This window comes from Candoia aspera, chromosome 1 (assembly GCF_035149785.1).
Source record: "Candoia aspera isolate rCanAsp1 chromosome 1, rCanAsp1.hap2, whole genome shotgun sequence".
Taxonomy (NCBI): Eukaryota; Metazoa; Chordata; class Lepidosauria; order Squamata; family Boidae; genus Candoia; species Candoia aspera.
Window position 1 is genome coordinate 189,193,994 of NC_086153.1, and position 21,640 is coordinate 189,215,633.

A 21,640-nucleotide genomic window follows, 5' to 3' on the forward strand; every position below is an offset into this window, starting at 1 on the left:
GAATGTAGAAGTTAACCTCAAACAGTGGGGAAAAATATTTTACTGAATGTCACAGAGGTTTGTGGAGTTATACTAATGGAAAGTACTAAAAAGAATGCTTGGTTGAAGTCAAAAGGGCTGTGGATGAGAAATATGCAGGCAAGAGAATGAGGAAAATATATAATGTACATACAGAGAAAAAGTTGTAAAGAATGCAGCCACAGACAGCAAGAACAGTTTAAATACATGAGGGAGAGAAAATGCAGAGCAATTTGGATGGAAGCAAGTAACTGTTTTGGACATGTTTGATCATATCTAAATAATGAGTGAGGATGGATATGAAGTCATGTCTAGGGAACAAATGAAGACTGAATTTATTAATTTTATTTATTAATCAAATTTATCACCGCCCATCTCCCAAAAGGGACTCTGGGCGGTTTACAATAAAAGATAGATAAAAATATAAAACTATAAAACCCTATAATACAGATACAATAAATAAAATAAAAACCTCGATGGTTAAAAGTTCTTTATGATTTGCAGGCAGAACTGGGTCCTTCTAAGAAACTAACCATCCCCAGAAATGACTACTCTCCCTCCCTCCCCAGGCATAATTACAAAAACAGGACTTTAGCTGTTTCCTAAAGTCCAGGAGGGAGGGAGCTAATCTCACTTCCAGGGGAAGGATATTCCAAAGGGCGGGTGCTATTGCAGAGAAGGCCCACCTCCTGGACCCCACCAGATGGAATTCTCTTGCAGACGGGGTCCGTAGCATGCCCTCTCTACAAGACCGGGTGGGACGGGCTGATGTGATGGGGAGGAGACAGTCCCTTAGGTAACCTGGACCTGTGCCATGCAGGGCTTTAAAGGTGATAACCAACACCTTGAATTGGACCCGGAAGCATACTGGCAACCAATGCAGCTCGCGGAGCAAAGGAGTGACATGTGTTGATCTTGGGAGACCCAAGATCGCCCGCGCAGCTGCGTTTTACACCAGCTGTAGCTTCTGGATACTCTTCAAGGGTAGCCCCATGTAGAGCGCATTGCAGTAGTCTATATGGGAGATAACCAGGGCATGAGTGACCATTTGAAGGGACTCTCGCTCCAGGAAGGGACGTAACTGACGCACAACACGAAGTTTCACAAAGGCCCTGCTAGCCACAGCTGCCACCTGCTCTTCGAGCAGGAGCCATGAGTCCAGGAGGACCCCCAAGTTATGCACTGGGTCTGTCTGGGGCAGTGCAACCCCATCCAGAACTAAAGATGAATTGCAAAACAAATGTATGACGGAAAAGTAAATGGGTTGAAATGAAGGGGAATACCAAAAAAAATCATGGCTGAATGAGCTAATGAAACCCTCAAGAAGATACAGGTGAGAAGTTTCAAAAACAAAGGCAGCATATGAAGTGGTATATGGATGTACTGGAAGCAAGGACGGTTTGCAAGGATAGAAAAGTATAGAGAGTTATAGTGAATTCTGTGGGTGTAAATAGAATTAGCTATATTCATGTTCTCCTTATCTCATGTCTTATCTTTTGCTTACTATTTCTTACTCCTTTTTCACATTTTGCACTCCTGAAAGGAAACAGCTTAGTCTCATAGATTTAAATAACCCGTTGGACCAGATCAAGCTTGCTCTATGAACACAAGTGAGAATTTGGAGCTTAGCCTCTTAGCGTAATGACTGGGTTCATAGAACAGGCTCAGCCTGGTTATCTAAATGTACTGATTATCAGGGTTTGCACAATATATTATAAACTAACCAAATGGCCTGCCTTCAAATAACATGCTAGCCATGCTTAAAACTAATCAAGCTTAGCATGTTATTTGGGGGCAGCATGTTATCTGAAAGTTAGCTTGATTCATTACTGACCTTGTTAAACATGTGGTCTGTACATTTAGCTAAATTGTAATATTTATTAATATTTATAATTTTTATTAATAATTCTGTCTTTGAAGAGATAGTAACAAAATCCTGGGAGGTAAATTGCAGACTGAATACAAAATATGGGGTAGACAGGCATTCCTTCTTCCCAATCTTACCAAGATTGACTAAACTAATAACATGTAAGGATTACTACATTAACAAAATCCCCAATGTGACAATGACATGCTAACAGCTCCTGCTGTATAAGGACCATGTAAGAGTCCATGTATATTTTATCTCGTGCATTCTAATTCTTTTTCAGTTTGAATGAAATGTACATATCAGCAAACAGAACACTCGCCTCCTGTACTTCAGGAGGCTCTTACTAGAACATCTTGCATATTTTAAGTCTTGGTCAAACCCAAGAGATCCCAAGTTACAACTGAAGTTCAGAGAGAAATTGCAGCCAGATAATAAATGTCCAGATAATATGGTGCATCTCAATTGGAAGTAACTTCAGGAAGTTAAGGCCCTATTTTCAACCAGGCTGTCCCTTAGACAGGTGTGCTTGTTGAGCAGAAATGGACATGGGGGAAATAAGATTAGTAATACATAGACTAGGTAATTAAATACTGTTCATTTGCTCTTGGGAAATCATAGTCACCTCCGTGCCTTTACAGAAAAGCAATAAAATGCACTCAATAAAATATAAAATTATGTGCCATGAATATACAGAAATGTTATTTTTGAAATATATACAAGAAAATCTTTTCTATTGCCAGTGTCCAAGGTATTAATAAATTAAATCACTGGACATAAATGAAAGACAAGGTTCTATTAGAAAGCATTAAGATTTTTACCTTATATATTGATTTTAGCAAAGCATGCTAACCAACTACACTTAATTTTGAGAGAGACGTCATCCAGGGTTTTTCCACATATACATCAAAATGTGCTACATAATAGCCATTTAGGTCATTTCTTCTTCCAAAAATATAATTGCTTTATGAAAAAGCAATAAAATATAATTTTGCATAAAAACGATATTAGCAAGATTCAACTGAGAAAGTAGTGCATGTGTCACATTGCTTCTCCCAAAAAATCCCAAAGAGGTGAGAACAGAAGTACATAATGTACATAATAAAGCATGAATATGTATGTTATCAGGATGATCATACCCCTGCAGGACGCTTTTCTAGCTTTAAAAGATGTGCTTAACATTCATGCGAAGTTTTAGGGAATTTCAGTTCTATAAAGGGTTATGAAAATGAGACAGGGTAAAGCTATGAGAAGTCATGGTAAGAGATGGTATATTTATCACAGCATTAGGTACTGAGAACATGAGCTTAGATTAACTTCCCAAGGTCATTACTGAATTAGCCAGTTTCCTTTCAACCTATCTATACAATTACAACCAGCAAAGATAAAACATTCCCAGTTCACCATTTTGCTTTACAATTAGAGTTCATTTGCCATAAATAATACACTTTATCCATTATTTAAAATATGAACAAAAATCCTAGTGCTTTAAAAATCTGCCCTTGAGAAATGACAAATAATACATATTTTAAAATAACAATGTACAACTTGACATTGTTTTTAAGGCATGAAAAATGGCATATGAATGGGAAGAGCTTCTAGAAAAGCATTATGTCTTTTTTTTTGATACAGCCAGTCCAAGCACAACACATCAAAAAACCAACCTGACACTAGAAATGAACAAGTATTGTAATGTGAATCCAGATTCAATAACTACATGTGTAGACAGCCTAGACGTTAGTTGTAACAAGATTTGTTTTATTTTTTAACTCTTCATGTCTATTTAAAGCACCAGATACTCCACAAAGCATCTTTGGCCAAATTGGTACATGCTTCTCTTATGCTGCACTTCCCGTATCTGAATAAATAAAAGGCCTGGGCATTTTCCTTCCCTCTTTTCAGTTTCATGATCACAGAAATGTTCAGAATCTGGGCCAATGCACTTTTGGAAGTCCATTATAAATTGAGCATAAAAGCAAAGGAAGGTTTCCAGCAGACCCACAAATCACCATCAGCTCTAAGAAACATGTTGTGCATAGTGGGTTTTTTTCTTTTTTTTTTTAAGAGTTCTATGTTACTAGATCTACATTCTTGGTTTACCAGAGTTTTACTGTTTCTACTTTACTAAAGCCAGGATCTTTTCGGAGTTCCCAGTAGGTGTCATTAGAAACCCATGTTTCTTTTTGATTGGCTTCAATAACTTTCCTGCAAAATTAAAAAAAAAGTTACTGGTTAAAATAAATTCAGAAGCATCCTTTAAAAGGATAGAAACATACTTCAATCTAATTAATTGGTGAGGAACCCTTTCGAAAAATGAAATTGCACTCAAATAATTATTTGGTAGAGAAGAAGAAGAAAAGAGATTGAATTCTACTGTTAGATACCTGGTAGGTTTTTGTTGTTCTAAGTTCACATGGTTACATAAAAGAGAGGAACTGCACGTATACTTATTCACTTGGAGAATTTTCTTCATATAGCTAGGGGAAAATTTATGAAAGAGTTTCTGCATACACAGAGCACCAACTTGGGGATCAAGGATTAATGTTGGACCCTGAAGTTCAAGAATAATACAATAACTATGTATTATAAATAAAATTAGTTCCTCAGTATTTAAGTCAAGAATTTCAAAATTCATCATCTTTGGTTCAAAATTATCTGAGGAGTAAGAGCCTAGCCTATAATCAACTTTCTCCTAGGTTTTGACTCCTTTTTGGTAATAATCCATTTGTACAATAAGAAACACACATATTTGTATAATTCAAGGCAATTTCTAATGCTGAAAACGTCGTTAGTATTTTTGTTAATATTGTTATGCTATTATATGTACCAATCCCGCATTCCAATAAAAACAAAATGGATGTATCTTTTATTATTTTTTCATTCTAGTGACACATTCTCTTTCTGCAAGAGAGAGAGAGAGAGAGAGATTTACTTACTTAAAAAAATTGGCTACGTGTTCCATATTGTTTTCCTCTAAATAACGTCTCCGGCATCTCTGGACTTCTTCAATTCTTTGTTTTTCTGTTGCTGCTGCTTCTAAATGTCCTTCTTCCAAATACCTATAGTTAAGCAATTGGATCTTTTAGTAGATAAATACCAACCTCCAAGAAATGGAACAACAAAACCCAGAAATCCTAAACTTCAGTAACCACCAAAATCACACATTCCATATAATGCAGGTTAGGTAAAATTAATAGCTTTCTCATCCAGGGAAATAAATCTTTTTAGGCTGATCCCCTGATTGAAACAGCATAAATACACATAATAAAACTCTATTATTTTGGACAAACAGTGTGCCTCCTTTGTTTCTGCAATATGCAGATGCATTTTAGTGCAGACTGCATCTTACAAAATGTATTTGTGAGGGGGAAGAAAATGAGAAAGGGAAACATCTCTTTTAAGGTGATCCCTGTCTGCTACAGTTTTTGTGAGTTCTCATATTAACATATTTTAAATGCTTCTCAAATAGTCTGGAGCAAGTTTTAACTGATCAACAGCAATTTGCCTATCAGATTGGTAAGACATTCCAATTTTAACATTAATGCTCCTTAAAATATTTATTCAAAAGCAACCGCAGGCATAAAAAAAAAGAATGTACTTCTTGCCTTTGATCTGGCCTGAATCGTGCATCTGTTTTTGGAAGAAGGTCTTTCAGTGCAGGGTCTAACTCATTCAGCTCAATGGCAAACCTTGTAAAACCATAGTAACGCTCATAATTGGTCGGCATGGAGCCTGTATTAAAAATTAAGATAAAGGTAGTAATTAACCATTGTGAATAAACACTACGTCTACATGAAGAAGCAATATTTGTACCTTGCTCTTCATTAAACACCCTGCACACACTGCAGAAAGCTGGCCAGCACTGCCAGCATTCAAAACCCTTTAAGCATTGGTTTTGTGGTGAAGGCCTGCTCTACCTGTTACTAAGATAATATGGAAAATGATGCACTGCTCGTATCGTTGCCAAAATATGCACTGCCTGGCTAGGACCCCCACTTGCTCTCCCAAACTCTGTCCCCAAAATCCCTCTTACCCAAAAAGGCATGAAATGATCTGACACAATCATTCCATGGCTCTCTGTGTGAGGAGAAAGAAATTACTTCAGGAGGAAAGATCATCTTGAAACATTCCAGAAAAAGGCTCCAAAAGGTGATGCTCAGGGCTTAAATGGTCTTGCTGCCAGTACTGATTGTTGGGCCTTCCACCTACTGAGGATCTTTCACTGAGGCATAGCTCCTGCATTCATGTTACATTTTATTTTACTTGTATTTTTATATCACTGAATCAGGCCAAATCATGGCAGTTTACAAGTGGATAAAACCAGAATACACAACATTACAAAGCAAGGACACCTTAAAGGCCTTATGAAAATACTCAGCTTTGACAGCTTTCTGAAATGATGCCAAGGTGATGTCAACCAGGCCATCTTGTGAAAAACACTGTTTTGACTCCCCACCCTTTCATTTCACATATGTGGGGAACCTTTAACCTCCTGGCTTAGGATGAGCATAGAGGATGGGCCAGTTTTACAGGGAAGAAGCAGTCCTAAATAGAACTTTTATTTTATTTTATTGTATTTATCAAATTTATCACTGGCCATCTCCCTCACAAGGAGGGACTCTGGGTGGTTTACAATAAAAAATGTGGCCTGCTACTGTTGTGAGAGAGCATCTGTGTCCTGGAGCCATAATAATTTCTTTTAAGTAAAATGCCCTTCATGCCAGCTTGACTCCTGGTAAGTTCATGGACACATCCAGGTAATTTTCCTGGAAATGGTTTGCACTGTCTTCTTTTGTGTGTGTTTTCAGTTAGTCTACTCTGCAGCCCATGTATTCTCTGGAGTCTCCCATCGAAGTATTAACCATGTTCAGCCCTGTTTAACCTCCCAGTCAAGATAAGGTCAGCCAGATAGTGTCATCTCTCATAATACAAGGAATACTAATTTGTGAAGCATACAGCATCCATGTTAATGTTTTAAGGATCAATATGCACATTGGAAGAATTGTTGTTTTTTTAAATTAGGTGACCTAATTATTATTGAAACAGAATACTTGATGGGAGTCAGTAATGGAGCAACCACATTTTCCCTAAACAGTATTTTTTAAAAACAGAAAATAAGGAATGTTTAGTAATATTTATGTTTATCCCACCTTTCTCCTGAAAGTTCAGGCTACTTACAAATTTTCCCCACTTGTCCATTTTATCCTCATAACAACAAAGTAAGTTAGGCTAAGAGAAAATAATCTCCCCAAGTCTTCAGGTTTTAACTGAAGCTCCATAATGCATCCAGCCTTATCTTAGCCAGACTTCAAAGTTCAATGATCTTTATTCTGGAAACAGAAAGGCTACAAAACTGCTAGCACCTTCCTAATCCAATCAAGAGCTGGATGCCTATACAGGTAGTCCTCACTTAAATATCACAACTGGGACCAGAATTTCGGTTGCTAAATGAAGCGGTAATTAAGTCAATCTGACCTGATTTTACAACCTTTTTTGTGGCTGCCATTAAGCAAATCACCACAGGTTTTAAGTGAACCACGTCGTTAAGCAAATTATGCAGTTCCCCATTGATTTTGCTTGCCAGAAGCCAGCCAGGAAGGTCGAAAATGGCAGTCATGTGACCACAGGATGATACAATGGTCATAAATGTGAACCAATTGCCAAGTGCCCAAATTGTGATCATGTGACCGCAGGGATGCTGCTCCAGTCGTAAGCATGAGGATGTCAGGCTCCTTCCCTCTGCTCGACTGCCATTAAGCACTGCTACACATTTCAGCCTGCTACACGCATCAGTAGATAGAGAGCAAACCCGTGTCAGCTTTGCAGACATTCCTTCATGAGCTGAGCCGTTAGAGCCAAGGACAAGCTGCTGATAAGACTGACACCTGGACTCTAAATCACTCTAACAAATTAACGAACTGGGAGGGGGAACTCAGGAGTGAGAAAGAGCTTGTTTAGAAGACAAGGAGGAGGGATGAGGGATGAGATTACAGGGAATGATTTAGTTTCAATGCTTTGGTGCCAAAACCTTATTCAGAGCTTTGCAACTTTTCTGTTAATCAGATTTTAATAAAGAATTCTTTAAGCTTCCTAATGGACTGTCTAGAGAATTTCTAAGATTAAAAACTTGGTACTGGGATTGTCACAGAGGACCAGCCATAAGTCTGTTTTTCCAACACCGCTGTAAGTCTGAACTGTCACTAAACAAATGGTTGTTAAGCGAGGACTACCTGTACAGACAGTCCTCATTTAGTGACTGCAACTGGTTCTGGTGAAATGGTCATTAAGCAACACGGTTGCTAAGTGAACCACATGACAGAGAGAGACTCCACGAAGATCACTAGTTGCTGCTGTCTCATTCAGATAAAGTTCTCTCATGCAGTGTCCTGGGCCTGACCCATCTTTTTCCCTTTTTTTGCCTCCTTGCAGGGTGGAGAGATTGCTCAAACCAGCTATTTCTTTCTGAGCTGCTTTTCTCTGACGTGCAGTGCTTCCCTAAAGAGTGCTCACCCTAAGTTAACAAGCTCAGCTCTGTGACCTTAATTAGTTGTTTAGAACTCACCCATTGGCTGGCAGCTGCTGCCTGAAACTGACCAGACCTTAATCAGTTTCACACTGAAGGCTTTTGTTGTCATAAAGGCCTGCTTTGGTCATAAAACGAATTTCTTATTACCATTTATTACCATTGTATTTGCAAACAGTTGCTATCTGAGGCAGTTGCTAAGTTAGGACTACCTGTATTGTGGTCCACATTGAAACATTATCCCAGATTTAAAAAGATAAAGACAATTCAAATTCTCATAAAAGAACCATCCATTTTTGTTAAATCACAAAACCAGTGTTCGAATTATCGGAGAACTAGGAATGTTGTTTACTGCCCTAGAGCTACAAGTTATAAAAACACAAGTTTTAGTTCAGGGGGTAACAACTTGTATACTTAATAAAGGCTTCTATATTTTCTCCATCAATAGAAGTACTGCATGAAACCCACTACATTATTTCTACTTCCTCTTCTAATGTTCTTTATCATTCAGTTCTGCAAAATTCATCATCCTGTTCGTAATCTCGTGCTAATCAGTAAGTCCAATTTTCTCAATAAGTGACTGTTTCCTTTTTCAAATGATCTACTGCTTCTTTTCCTGTTCAACTTGAGGAATATCAAAAAGGTGTATAATACTGAAAAATGTGCATTCATGTTAATGGCAATAGTGGCATTTAACAGTTGCCACCATCCTCAAAATATTACATCCCTCTTCATCCAACATATGCCATTTAACAACTTGCAGCATCTTGCATGATTCCTGCTTGATCTTGGAACTTATAATAGAATATGCAGCTTTCTAAATAAGCTGACTTTTTATGTTATTTAGATTTCATCATGGAAAGATATAGTTAGAAAAGGTGAGCAATGACTTACAGTTACACTTTCTAAGCTACAATTAAAACTATCGTATCTAATATACTGACAATGAAACCCCTGCATCTGCAGTACAAATTCTACTTCTTTCTTTATTACTTGCTTTATAATTTACAGTTATATAAATGTCATGTTTTACCTGGCCTCCATATACATTTTGCTGAAGGTCCAACTCCACAATATAATCCTTCATGCCATTTTCCAAAAAGGCGATGCACCACTTTTCCTTCTTGGTCCATGACAACACCTTGAACCTCATTTACATTAGAATTCCAGTAATTCACCTAAAAATGTAACCAAATTGTATGGGTTTGTTCAATGTAAAATAAATCATCCAACATCAAGAGTAGGCCCTCTCTGCCACCAATCAACAGCAAGAAGGAAGGAACCCCTATTCCTTCTCTAACAGTGCTCAACTGCTCTGGCTCTTCATATGCAATCCCATGAGACAAAACATAGTCTTGTTCATATCCCAATACTCTCCGTATAGGAGTGTTCTGAGTCATGACAGACCTCTGATTTAAGAGGGGATTGGAATATTAAGGTCTGTTTCTACAAGCTGCTCAAATTCTTTAGATCATAAAAAGGTGGTATTGTTGGGAAAATGGAAATGACAGTAAAAGCAATATTATTTTATATACTACTCAAAAGTACTTTATTTATTTATCATATTTTTATTACCACCCATCTCCCCCACTCAGGGGACCCTGGGCGGTTCACAGTAAAACAGTATAAAATTCAATAAAATCAGAATAATATCAATAAATATAAATATAAAATCTAATGAAATCCAAGTAACGGCAGATCTAATTCCACCGAAAGGGGACAAGACCGGTTCTGGCAGGACTAGGGAACCAACCAACCCCAAGAGTGGATCCTCCTCTCCCCACTCCAGGCATGGTGACAAAACCAGGTTTTCAGCTGTTTTCTGAAGTCCAGAAGAGAGGGAGCTAACTGCACTTCCGGGGGAAGGACTTTACTCTTCTTAACAAGAGAAAGCATTTTGTAGGGCAGATTTCTTCCTTCTAAAACATCTCTCTAGGGCTCAAAAAGAAAACAGTCTTTCTGGCTGGGAATCCAATCACAACTTTTCTAATTATTCTCTTTAAATTATCTGCACATGCACATAACTGTCAAGACCCACAAATTCCAGCAGGGTTGGGACCTAGTCAAAGAAATCTTAATTGATTAATTGCACCACTGACAGTAAATTAACAGATCACATCTACATCAACCTGTACAGGAATAAAACTTAAAGGAAATACCAGGTGTTTTAGATAATGCATATGAATCTCACAGCATTTTAGGATGAAGATAGGAAACCTTTACTCTTTTAAATATTGCTAATAATGACCTCCATAGATCCATGTGGAAAGTCAGAAGTTCCCACGCATCATAGAAAAATAATTTTGAGTGACAGAGAGAAAAAAGGGGAAGATTCTTCTAAGATTGGGCTTGTACCCTGTTTACATAACTATTTTGCTTACAGATAGGTTATTTATTTATGGGGAAGGACTGAAGATCAAAAGTTAACAGAAAAAGATTTCCAGGTAGACCTCTTGCAATTCTTTCACTGAAATGTTGAACTGGATCATATAACTAGGAGCCACTTCCAGGTTCACAATATTATTACCCAGAGTCACTGGGAGTTGGGCAGCATATAGATTTAATAAATTGTTGTTGTTGTTGTTGTTGTTGATGCAGAGGCCTTAAATAAAATGATGCAGAACAATACACAATGAAAGTTCTATTATATGCCATTGTAAACCATAGAGCTATACAGGGTATTTATTGATTTGCATCAATGCACGTGCATAAAGGCACTGATTGCATTAATCATGGCATCCAATAAGAATATATAGGAATGTTGCTACTAGAGTTCCCATGATCTCTGGCAGCTAATTGAAAGGACCATTAATTATTCTCTCCACTGAAACAGAAGTCCACAGAAGCTAGTGTACTACTCTGTATTTCCAGATGCCCCTGCTAATAGGCCATTGGTAGTATGCACAGCCCCTTCACTGTTCATGACGACCACAGAAAAACTACCTTGATAAATGTGAGCTTACAAATACAGACACTGCTTTTTGTATTTCTGATGGTTACTTCTCCGTAATGCTCTATCCATCTCCTTCCACTCAGGATGTTGTGTATGCAAGTAGTGACTTTGTTCCAAACATAGCAATCACCATATCTATAAAAAAAGAGAAGAGTTATGTGTTTCAGAATTACCTCTTCTAAGTCATTCCCTGTTCAAATAAATCTTACTACCTTTCTAATACTGAAAACAACTCATAAAGAAGGGGAAAGTGTGCCTCCCCACTCACTTAAACATTTATATTCTACCTCTTCTCCACCTTTATGTCCCTCAACAATTTTTTACAATCAATGTTTACATCACCATAAAAAGCATAATAAAACAACATTAGTTGAACATAGGTCTATATCCATCAGCAATCATATCAACATTGATTCCTAAAGCTAACAAAAAATCTGGGTGAATAACAAGACTTAAACACAGCAAAGATCACACCTGACAAATGTGTTTGGAAAGTCATCTCATAGTCTAGGATACTAATAATAAGAGTACGCTCTCTCTGGCAGATTCAAAAAGCTTGTCCTTCAGGTCTTTGGGTTTCTATATATACTCTATATACTGAAGGCTGATACAGAATAAAGGTACTTACTTAGGAAGTGTCACATTCAGAGTTCCAATTGGCAATATTTCCATTGATTTTCCCCAGAATTTATTTTTCCATCTAATATCTGAACAGAACAAATTTTTATAAATATGCAAAATGCTATACATATTTATCCATCTTAACATATCATGTGAACTAATATGTCTTGTTCTCAACAGAGCAATGAGAGCCAGTTTGGTCTAGTGGTTAAGGTTCTGGGCTAGAAACCAGGAGTCTGTGAGTTCTAGTCCCGCCTCAGGCATGAAAGCCGGCTGGGTGACCTTGGGCCAGTCCCTCTCTCTCAGCCCAACTCAGTGCAATGTAGACTAGCTTCCTTGTGGTGCACCCCAGGCAACGTGACTTGTCACAGCTAAATAGTCTACACATCTGGCTGCTGGACCTCACAAGGATTTCCCAGCAAGAAAAAAAGCAGCATGAACACCAAACTGCTATTCCATATGATTAAAAAAATACAAAAACAGAGCAATATGCTATTCCAGAAGCAGAAAACTGTTGATTTCTAATTTCTCATTGTCAAATATATTGTCAGATCCCCCCGATCAAAGGATTCACAGAACCCCTTATCGGAGAATCTGCCATCATTTCCTTGTCAATGGTGTAGACTCTATGTTGCCAGATGGGAGGGGGTGTGAGGTTGGAGTGTGAAGTGGATTATTATGGCCATGGCAGACATCAAGGACAATGGGTTGAGATACACCAGGAACACCACCTGGATGGGGTGTGTTGTGTGACATGCTTTCGTGGGAAAGGGAGCAAACTAAGGGATTGTAGTTTTAAATCTAGGTTTGAGCGGGAACTCTCCATTCGCAGCTTTACTTCTGTACCATTCATTTCACTTCATTAAACAGTTAAAGGAATCCCAGCCTCTTGACTGTGATTGTGTGAATGCTCGAATGACCAGGTGCTGACATATATAATGAAAAATTAAAAAAAAAACAATTGGCCTTTGTGATTATGGTAATTGCTTAACTAAAGAAAATGAAATTTTATACAATTCTCTTTTTTATTCTTTTTCCAATTCAAATTTGATTCTTCCACTTGTAACTAAGATATATACCTTGCCAAAACACAAAATTCTTTGATTCACAGTGACAGGCAGAAATGGGTGGGTGGTGACTAACCTGGAAAAAAAGATACATACAAGTAATTGTACAAAAAAATACAAAAGATTTTCATGTTTATTATCACTCTGACAATATAAGAATAAAAAGATCTATGCAATTATGCAAAGAACATGAATGTAAAGCTGAATTCTACAATGTTGAATTTTACCTAATGCTTCAAAAACAAATACAATTCTAAAACAAATCTGAGAGTCATATCAACAATATTTTGTAAATCAAGATGAAATGTTTTAAATAACTCTCCTTCCACCCAGAGATTAAAGTCATACAGTGACATTTAATTATCTTTATTAGAGGAGATCTTACCTGCTCTGAGAAAAATCGAAATCCTTTGTCTTCCCTGATACACTCAAAAGTCTCACCAAGAACAGGGTTAAAAGGCTTGCTTCCTGCTCTGTAGTAAGTGGAAGCATATCCTGAAGTTGCAAAGGCAGCAATAAGAACCTAATTAGAACAACAAAACAGTATTTAAAAAAACAATTCTGAAGGATACTGGCTTGAGACATGTAGCAACTGAACATACAAACATGTTCTTTTCTAGGCGATAAATGCAGCTTTGTCCTGCTGTTTTCAGTAACAATTTTTATATTTTTATGTTCTTAAATAGTTTGTTAGTTCTCATTTGCTTCCAAAGTGTAACTGAACAGGGAGATCTAAATCAAAACAGAAAGAAATTCAAGGCTAATGCCCTTTTTTTAAATCGGTTAAATCGTGTCCAATTCTTGGAGACTGCCTGGACAAGTCCCTACAGTTTTCTTGGCAAGATTTCAAAAGTGGTTTGGCTTTGCCTCCTTCCCAGGGCTGAGCGGGAATGACTGGCCCAAGGTCTCTCAGCTGGCTTTGTGCCTAAGGCGGGACTAGAACTCACAGTCTCCCAGTTTCTAGCCTGATGCCTTAACCACTACACCAAACTGGCTCTCATGCCCTATAATTAGACTCAAATGCTTTTAAAAGCAGGAAAGAAAAATGTAAGAATTTTATAAATCTTGAAGACTTAAGGGGAGGAGACAGGATGGACACTGAGCCCAGGTTGTTTGTTTGTTTATGTATAATGCAATATATAATGTAATAATGACAGTTACAAAGATACGTTCCATGAAAAAAAGGGAGGAATGCCAAGATGACCTATGGGAATCTGCATCTGAGGAAAATACAGTGGCGATATTGATTTGTTATGGGGATCACCGCTTCTTATGAGGTGCACAAGATGAAGCAAAACGGAAGAAAGGGAGGGCTTTGGAAGTTTTTGCTTCAGACTTTATGTAAGCAGTGCTTTCTGCTTCTTCCAAACAAGACCATTGTATATACCACTTTCCTTGTTTTGGAAACAAGCCAATTCTCCAGTTCTAAATCACATTTCCAAAGTTCTCTTCTCAGCTGCATGGGTATCAGAAGCTCCAAACAGATGCCCCAAACTAGACATTTAATAGATCGTTTGGGTCTGAGGGTCTGATCTAATTGTACAGATAAGAGAAGGAGCTACAGATCATTTTATGGAGAAAAATGTAGTTGTTGATTATAGGAAACCTTTCATTCGTACATATCGTGGAAGGAATATAGTGAGGTAACACTCTCCTTCTTGTATTTCCAGATCAGAAACATAAACTTTCCTAAATGAATGTCTCCCACATTGATATTTAACTACTTTTTAATAAAACAGTTGCTAGCAAAAATTCTACCACTATTTTTTTAAAGGCAGTATTGCAATAGGAAAAAAAAACCAGATGTATCCTGCATAATTAAAAAAAAGAATATTTCTTTCCCTTTGAAGATATATCATAGTTAAAAGTCTTTTGAGACTCGGCTCACAATAATTTGGGTATATTTCCCAGACAAAGAAAATGGAACACCATCCACGTATATAAATAAATATAATGGAGACAGTTCACCAGGAGTTCTTCCTATGCAAACCATAATTTTATATTTATTTATTTATTTATATGGCATGTTTATACAGCCGCCCATCTCACAGAACGCAACTCTGGGAGGCATTAAGAAATGCATTTGGGCAAGACTTTGCAATATAAAAATTCCCAGTACCCTCTTTCTGTCAGAACATATTACCCTGTATGTGTCTCACACAGAAAGGAGTCACTGAGAGGTGGGGAGACCATCTTGAAATTCTTAAGTATATTGCAAAGAATACGTTTTTATAGGCAAACAAATAAGTCATTCTGTGCAAACTAGAGGCCCTCCTTGTGTCAGCATCACTCCTTTCAGAGAACGCATGATATCAGAGGTGTCATGAGTAAGGATGGCGAGCAGGGGGCTCCCACCCAGACTGTTAAGCGCATGCGTAGCACTGAGGAATTGGGCAGCCATTCAAAGAGACACAGATCGGGACCGCCTTAACCTTTGGGGTTTATATGTCTGGGGTTTTCCCACGCTTCTTCAGTTTGTTAGGATTCCTGTTATGTACAAGCAATAAAACATTAGAGACCAGTTCCTTGTCTCAGCGTGTTTCCTGGCTGTTAGGACAAGAGGTCTAAGAGAGAATTAACACCTTATGGAACAACACTATAAGTTCCATAAGCAGGCCCATTACCATACGTTCATAGGGGTCATCGGTTTCAGCAGCCTTGTCCAAAAGTTCACTGTATTCCAGTTCCTCGCAAAGGTGCTGCAAAGTATTCAAAGGCTCATTGAGCTCTACAGGCATTGATACTTTGGAAAGGTCCTTCCCAATATTATTTCTCAAAATGTTCCACAGATTAATATTACTAGTGTCAGGGCAGGGTGCTGGAAGACATGTCCTTCGTCCATTTCTGAAAGCACCTCCTGTTAGTTCACCGTTCATTACTACAAGAGAAACGGAACAGAATGAACATGAAATCTATACAGTGTGTTGATATACACATGCATACATAAAGTGGGTATATATGTTTGTGTGTGAGAGTGTGTATGTGTGTGTGGCATGAAATTACATAAAACTACAGGTAGTCCTCATTTAGTGATCTTTTGAAGTTACGACGGTGCTAAAAAAAACAACTTAGCAGCCAGTCCTCACATTTACGACCTTAGCAGTCTCTCTGCTCGTATTTTTACTTGCTTATTTACCCCATACTAAGATGTCCTCAAAGAGAAAGAGAAAGAACCCCAGTTCAGCTGGAGGAAGTAACAAGAAGCAAAGGAAAACTGAAGTAAAATCGTAAGCACAGTTGTGGTGATGTCATTTATACTTCGCAATTGCTTTGCTTAATGACCAAGTTGCAGGTCCCAATTGCAGTCACTAAACAGGACTGCCTGTATTATATTAGCTTCTCTGCAGTAGCTCCTGCCCTATGGAACACACTGGCCCCGGAAGTGAGGTTGGCCCCATTGCTCCTGGCCTTCAGGAAGAATTTAAAGACCTGGCTCTGCCACCTGGCTTGGGACAGGGAGGGAAGTCATCATGTTTGGGGATGGCTAGTACCCTAGACTGCTCTTTGCATACAAGGTCTGAGTTATCATCTGCCATTTTGATTCTATTTTGATCTATAATTATTGTATTTATAATTGTATTTTTAGATACTGTATTATATATTGTATATATTGTATTTTTATTATATATTTGTCGTTTTATTGACTATTGTTGTAAACCAGCCAGAGTCCCTCTGGTGGGAGGAGATGGGTGGTGACAAATTTGACAGACAGACAGACAGACAGACAGATAGATAAAATAAATATTTGAATTTGATCTATCTTCCATTAGTCTACAACAAGGCTTGTGACCAAATGAATTTCCTTATTTGGGGACACAATTTGTTTGTTTTCTAAAGTCAGCTCACCAGAAGTAGCACTAAAGTCATATTGTCTCCTGACATCATGGATTCAAAAATACACTGTGGAGTTAGTACCAATTTTCTGAAACTGTTACAGCTATCCAGGGCATATGTTCTCCCTTGTATCTGAGACTACCACTACACCTGACTAAATCCTGAGTGCCAGAAAAAAAAAAAAATTAAAAAGGCATTTTAAATTATTTTAAAGGAAAGCTGATTAAAAATGATTCCAAATGAAGCTTTTACTGTGCACAGAATTTTACAAGGCATCCAGGTATCATTTTCTGTATAAAACCATACAACGCCATACCAGGGCTTCACCTAGATTGAGATGGAATAAGCTGCACAAGAGGTTGCTTACCATGAAATATCTGAACAGCAAAATAAGTGGCAGGATGTATATATTTACTTAATCTTTCACTGCTTGCCTTTTTACAGATTTTTCTCAATAGCTTCCTTGACTGACGGAATTACAGAATTATATCTGGGCACTCTTTCCCATTTTTGGTTGTTTACTCCCAATAATTTATTTTCAAAACAGATTTTCCTTTCCTTTTAATTTTTTTTAAAGGAAGGCAATCTCTATTTTAAAAGGATTTTTATTAATGTTACTATACTGTTGCACATAACAATTCAGTTAGCTACCTGGTGGTAGAGGTAGAAATATGAAGTTTCAGGAAAAAGAATGCAAAAAGAGGAGGGAAGATGGTTTATTTTTCCCCAGACCCATTTTCTGTAAAATAATTGGAAAAATTTTTTAAAAATTGGCAACAGTTAAAAAAAACCTACTGAAATATTTTCAATTAATGAATGGAATAAGACAAGTTGTTCACATATTGCTATCATTTATTTTCCCCAAATATTTTTTTTATTAGACCTTTTTTTCAAGAAGCAGAGTATTATATTTCTTATACACAGAGTACAAGCAATGCAATACAACTTTCAAATGCAAATACAAAAGGCATTTCAACCAATAGGGGGCACTGTCATTTTCATTAGGAGGAAGAAGGATTTGGTACCTGATTCACTTGTGAGCTTGTCTATTGCTGACTTTTTACCTAGGGGTCAGTGGATCTGCTTCTGACTAGGTCTCAAAGGATAGAACTCTGTTTTATTATCATGTTAATGGTTGCTTCTGTCTTCAACTTTCATTTTTTTCAATTTGTCAAACTAACAAAATTAAGCCATCCTGGACTTCCAGGGAAGAAAGGCAAATGCAGAGCCGACAACCACGGCAGAATGAAGAGCCGGTGAGTAGAGCGGCTCTTCATAATTCCTCTCTGGACAAGGAGAGGACGTGAGATCGCCCACAAGTGCTCCAGACAGTTGCTCCTTGCGAGGGTACCACAAGACAGCCGTATCTAGTGGGTTTAGGGCTCTGGGAGACAAGGGAATAGCCATCTTTTTGCTCAAACCACGGTCAGCACCTTTATAAGGATCCTGGGTTCGCATACCTCCTTTTCTAATCACTTTCAGAAATTGTTTGTTAACTGCTTTTCAGCAGCTAAGAACCTTTGGATCAACAAGTTTTACAGAACTGGGTGAGTTTCCTTCAATCCTTAGTGAATGAAGTTTTAAATACAAGTTTAAAGACTAAAAAAAATTCTTTCTGGAATAAACAGCAAAAGGGTGATTAAAACTTTGATTTTAGAAAGTTACAAATGGACTAATGGTTCAAATAAGTTTGAAGTAAGATTTTGGAATTAATTATAAAGAATCTTTCCTGTGAGAAAATGCATTTGTTTTTAATTCTTTTTGAAAAAAACATAGTAAGATTCTAAAAACTGGACACTAGAGGGAATCAGAAGGAACTAAATATTACAATTAAAGGAGAAGAACACTCAGACTCAATTTGCTAGTACAGAATGAAGCAAAACATTTTAACATTAGACATATTAAAGGGTATTTTTGAACAATGGACCCAGAAGTTAATTTTAAGAGTGTCTGCCTCTATCGATAGACTGTGTTTAAAAGATGCTATGGAAGAGGAACAAGTGTTACCTGACGTGACTGAGACTGATTTGAAAGTGGACTTAAAAATGACCGGCTACAAGAATGATACAGAAAAAGATGCTACACTGAACATACAAAAGAAACTGTTGGATGTCTTAATAATTAAAAGGGATATACAAACAACAAACCAAGAGAGTGACCTGGATAATTTTCCTACATTGGATTTACAAAAGAGGCCTGTTAAATTTTTGAAGAATTTTTTGAGAAGGGACAAATTAAAAATGAAAAGAAATCAAGTTCTAGGATATTATTTGAAGGGACTAAAGATCAGGATTGTTAGAAGTAAATGGAAGGAATATAAAGTTGGTTTATTTGATCAAGATTAAAATAGATATGTTGTTATCTCTGGTAACCCTTAATGGACTTTTGCTGATATGGACTGAAACAATGAGGCTTTAAGAATTTGTTTGTAGATAAGAGATGGGATATGGAAAGAAGAGATCATTTGCTGTATTTTAAGAGAAGGAGATAAGTTACTAAAATTGTTTATACTTGTTGTGATGAAGGGGGAAATCACTTCTTTATATATTTCTTTTCTTTTCTTTTTATTTACTACATTCTTATTTTTTTCAGTTATTTTTCTATTTTTTCTTTTTTTTCTGCACCTTCTATTTTTTCTTTTTATTCTTTTATATTTTTAGTTTGTTTTATTTTAAATTGTAATCTTTAATAAAATTACTATAAAAAAGACAAAATTAAGAGATCCTAGGTTCTTAGAGTTCCACAGCTTCTAGTTCCATTTGTAACAAAAATCAAAAACATTTTGATGTACATTCAATTAGCAAATGTAGTAACTGTTTAACTAAATTACATATTTAAATTTAATAAACATATCAAACATTACTGCATGAGTAAACCAAAATATACATATTGCAATATATGTTTCTTAACTGAACTTAGATGAATAAACAAGGTATAAAAATGAATACATTTTTCCAAAATTTCAATTTTTTTCTGAAAAGATAATGGAAAAATGTGTGGTTTTGTAATTTTAAAAATGCCCAGAAAACTCTGGATATTTGAGTTTAAAACAACTGTTTCAAGTGTGAAACAGCTGCTTCACATTTGAAAAGGGCTCTTTCGATCGTTTTTTACAAATGTTTCAAAGCTGACTGCAACAGCAGTTTTAAATTCAAAACAAGTGTGCTCAAAACAGCTGTTTCAAACTTGAAATAGTGGTTTACTTCAAAATGGTTTAAATTCAAAACATTTGCATATCACTACTTGCTAGAAAGAAGGGAGAAAGGGAGGGAGGATTAGCAACTAATTTAGAAAGAAGGTATATAATGAGGTTCAAGATAGGCATAATGAGGTGCGGAGAGAATGATGAGATAGTAAAAATTAGAGATGAGTATGCTGGAAGATATGTCAATGGGAAAATAGAGATCATGTAACAGAGAGTGCAAGGATGGGAATTGCACACACAAAAAGTATATATTATATCGTGAAGTGACCAAAGGAAAGAGAATTAACATGAAAAGAGGTTGAAAGTGCCTTGTAATGGCAAAGAGCTTGGCATAGCATCAAGGCAGAAAAATGGATTAACAAAAAACATATGTTAAAAGAAACTCATAGAATTAAAATCAAAAGAAAAGTAATTTTATGCAATTAATAATGTGAATTAGAAACAATTTGAAAGTAGCTCTCAGTGAAGTATTCCTAGTATACACTATCTAAATTTTATTTTCTAAAAGTCAATAAACCACATACTTTGCCGAGAAATATTGTCTCCAACACTAGTGTTGTCCTCAGATATATTGTCGCTCACATCACTAATGTAGGATTCATCATCAGAAGCCTAATGAAGAAAATGAATAATAACACTTATTATTACTAATATTGTACTGAACAAACATAAATGCTACTGTCATAAATTCAAATCCCTTATAATCTTTGTTTTTTTCTCAGCTGCATCCTGTTTGTCTGCAAGTATTCTGCCGATTCAATAAAACATTCATAGGCCCACCATATTTGTAGTGAGCCTCCCTCCTAACAGAACAAAATAGCTTTAAGAAACCCTGTCTAGTATTATTAATCATTTTAGCTGGTACTTATATTATTAACTTCTCTCAGCTACCTCCACACTGAAACTATACAAGTGGTGTCAAATGTTAAGGATATTTGTCTTACTAAATACAGATGACTCAAGCAAGTACTCTTCACTGTCTGATATCATAAGAACCTGAATGTGAAAATAAAAATTTTTTGTCAGAGCTTCCCCAAAAATCATTATTCAATAAAAAGACAAAATGGGTCTGCCAAGGATTGGCAGAAAAATTAACATTTGTATTCTGTCTTTTCTTTAAGGAACTCAGGAATGTAAACGTAAGTTATCTCTTCTCTGGCCATTCACAATAGATTTTCAATGTAATTAGCCAAACAGACCCTATAAGAACAGTCGTTATCTAAGTCCACACATCATGCTAAAACACTGCATGATTTTCACTTACTGTATTATATGAACTCAGCCAATCATCATACATTTAACAAACTATGGTTAGACAACCTATATGCTGAACATGTCCATGAATTTTATACCATAGTAAAGTTCTGAATACAAGAAAAGAGGAAAATATCTGTATTGGTTAATGCTTGAACTGGGCTGACAGGTATGGCTGCTGCTACTATGCCCAGAGACCACTGTCTAGTGTTCTCCTATTTCTCTAAGACAGGTGGGTCATTGGACAGTTCTTCAACCAGTGGCTTCCAAAGTGTTTGAACCCTCTGGCGGGAGAACT

The 21,640-nt window shown here is 36.8% G+C and overlaps 1 protein-coding gene across 1 annotated transcript in view; it reads right to left on the reverse strand.

Annotated features, from left to right (window-relative positions):
• Nucleotides 1-1,249: 1,249 nt before the first annotated feature.
• OSBPL6 (oxysterol binding protein like 6) overlaps nucleotides 1,250-21,640 on the reverse strand; it is a 96,551-nt gene continuing 76,160 nt past the window's right edge. Inside the window, exons 16-25 of the mRNA XM_063318129.1 lie at nucleotides 20,613-20,700; nucleotides 15,674-15,927; nucleotides 13,435-13,572; nucleotides 13,062-13,125; nucleotides 11,990-12,068; nucleotides 11,352-11,496; nucleotides 9,442-9,586; nucleotides 5,491-5,617; nucleotides 4,822-4,944; nucleotides 1,250-4,090 (exon numbers count right to left, since the gene is read on the reverse strand). Coding sequence (XP_063174199.1) covers nucleotides 3,982-4,090; nucleotides 4,822-4,944; nucleotides 5,491-5,617; nucleotides 9,442-9,586; nucleotides 11,352-11,496; nucleotides 11,990-12,068; nucleotides 13,062-13,125; nucleotides 13,435-13,572; nucleotides 15,674-15,927; nucleotides 20,613-20,700 — 1,272 coding nt within the window. The 3' untranslated portion in view covers nucleotides 1,250-3,981. The remainder of the gene's footprint in view (nucleotides 4,091-4,821; nucleotides 4,945-5,490; nucleotides 5,618-9,441; nucleotides 9,587-11,351; nucleotides 11,497-11,989; nucleotides 12,069-13,061; nucleotides 13,126-13,434; nucleotides 13,573-15,673; nucleotides 15,928-20,612; nucleotides 20,701-21,640) is intronic.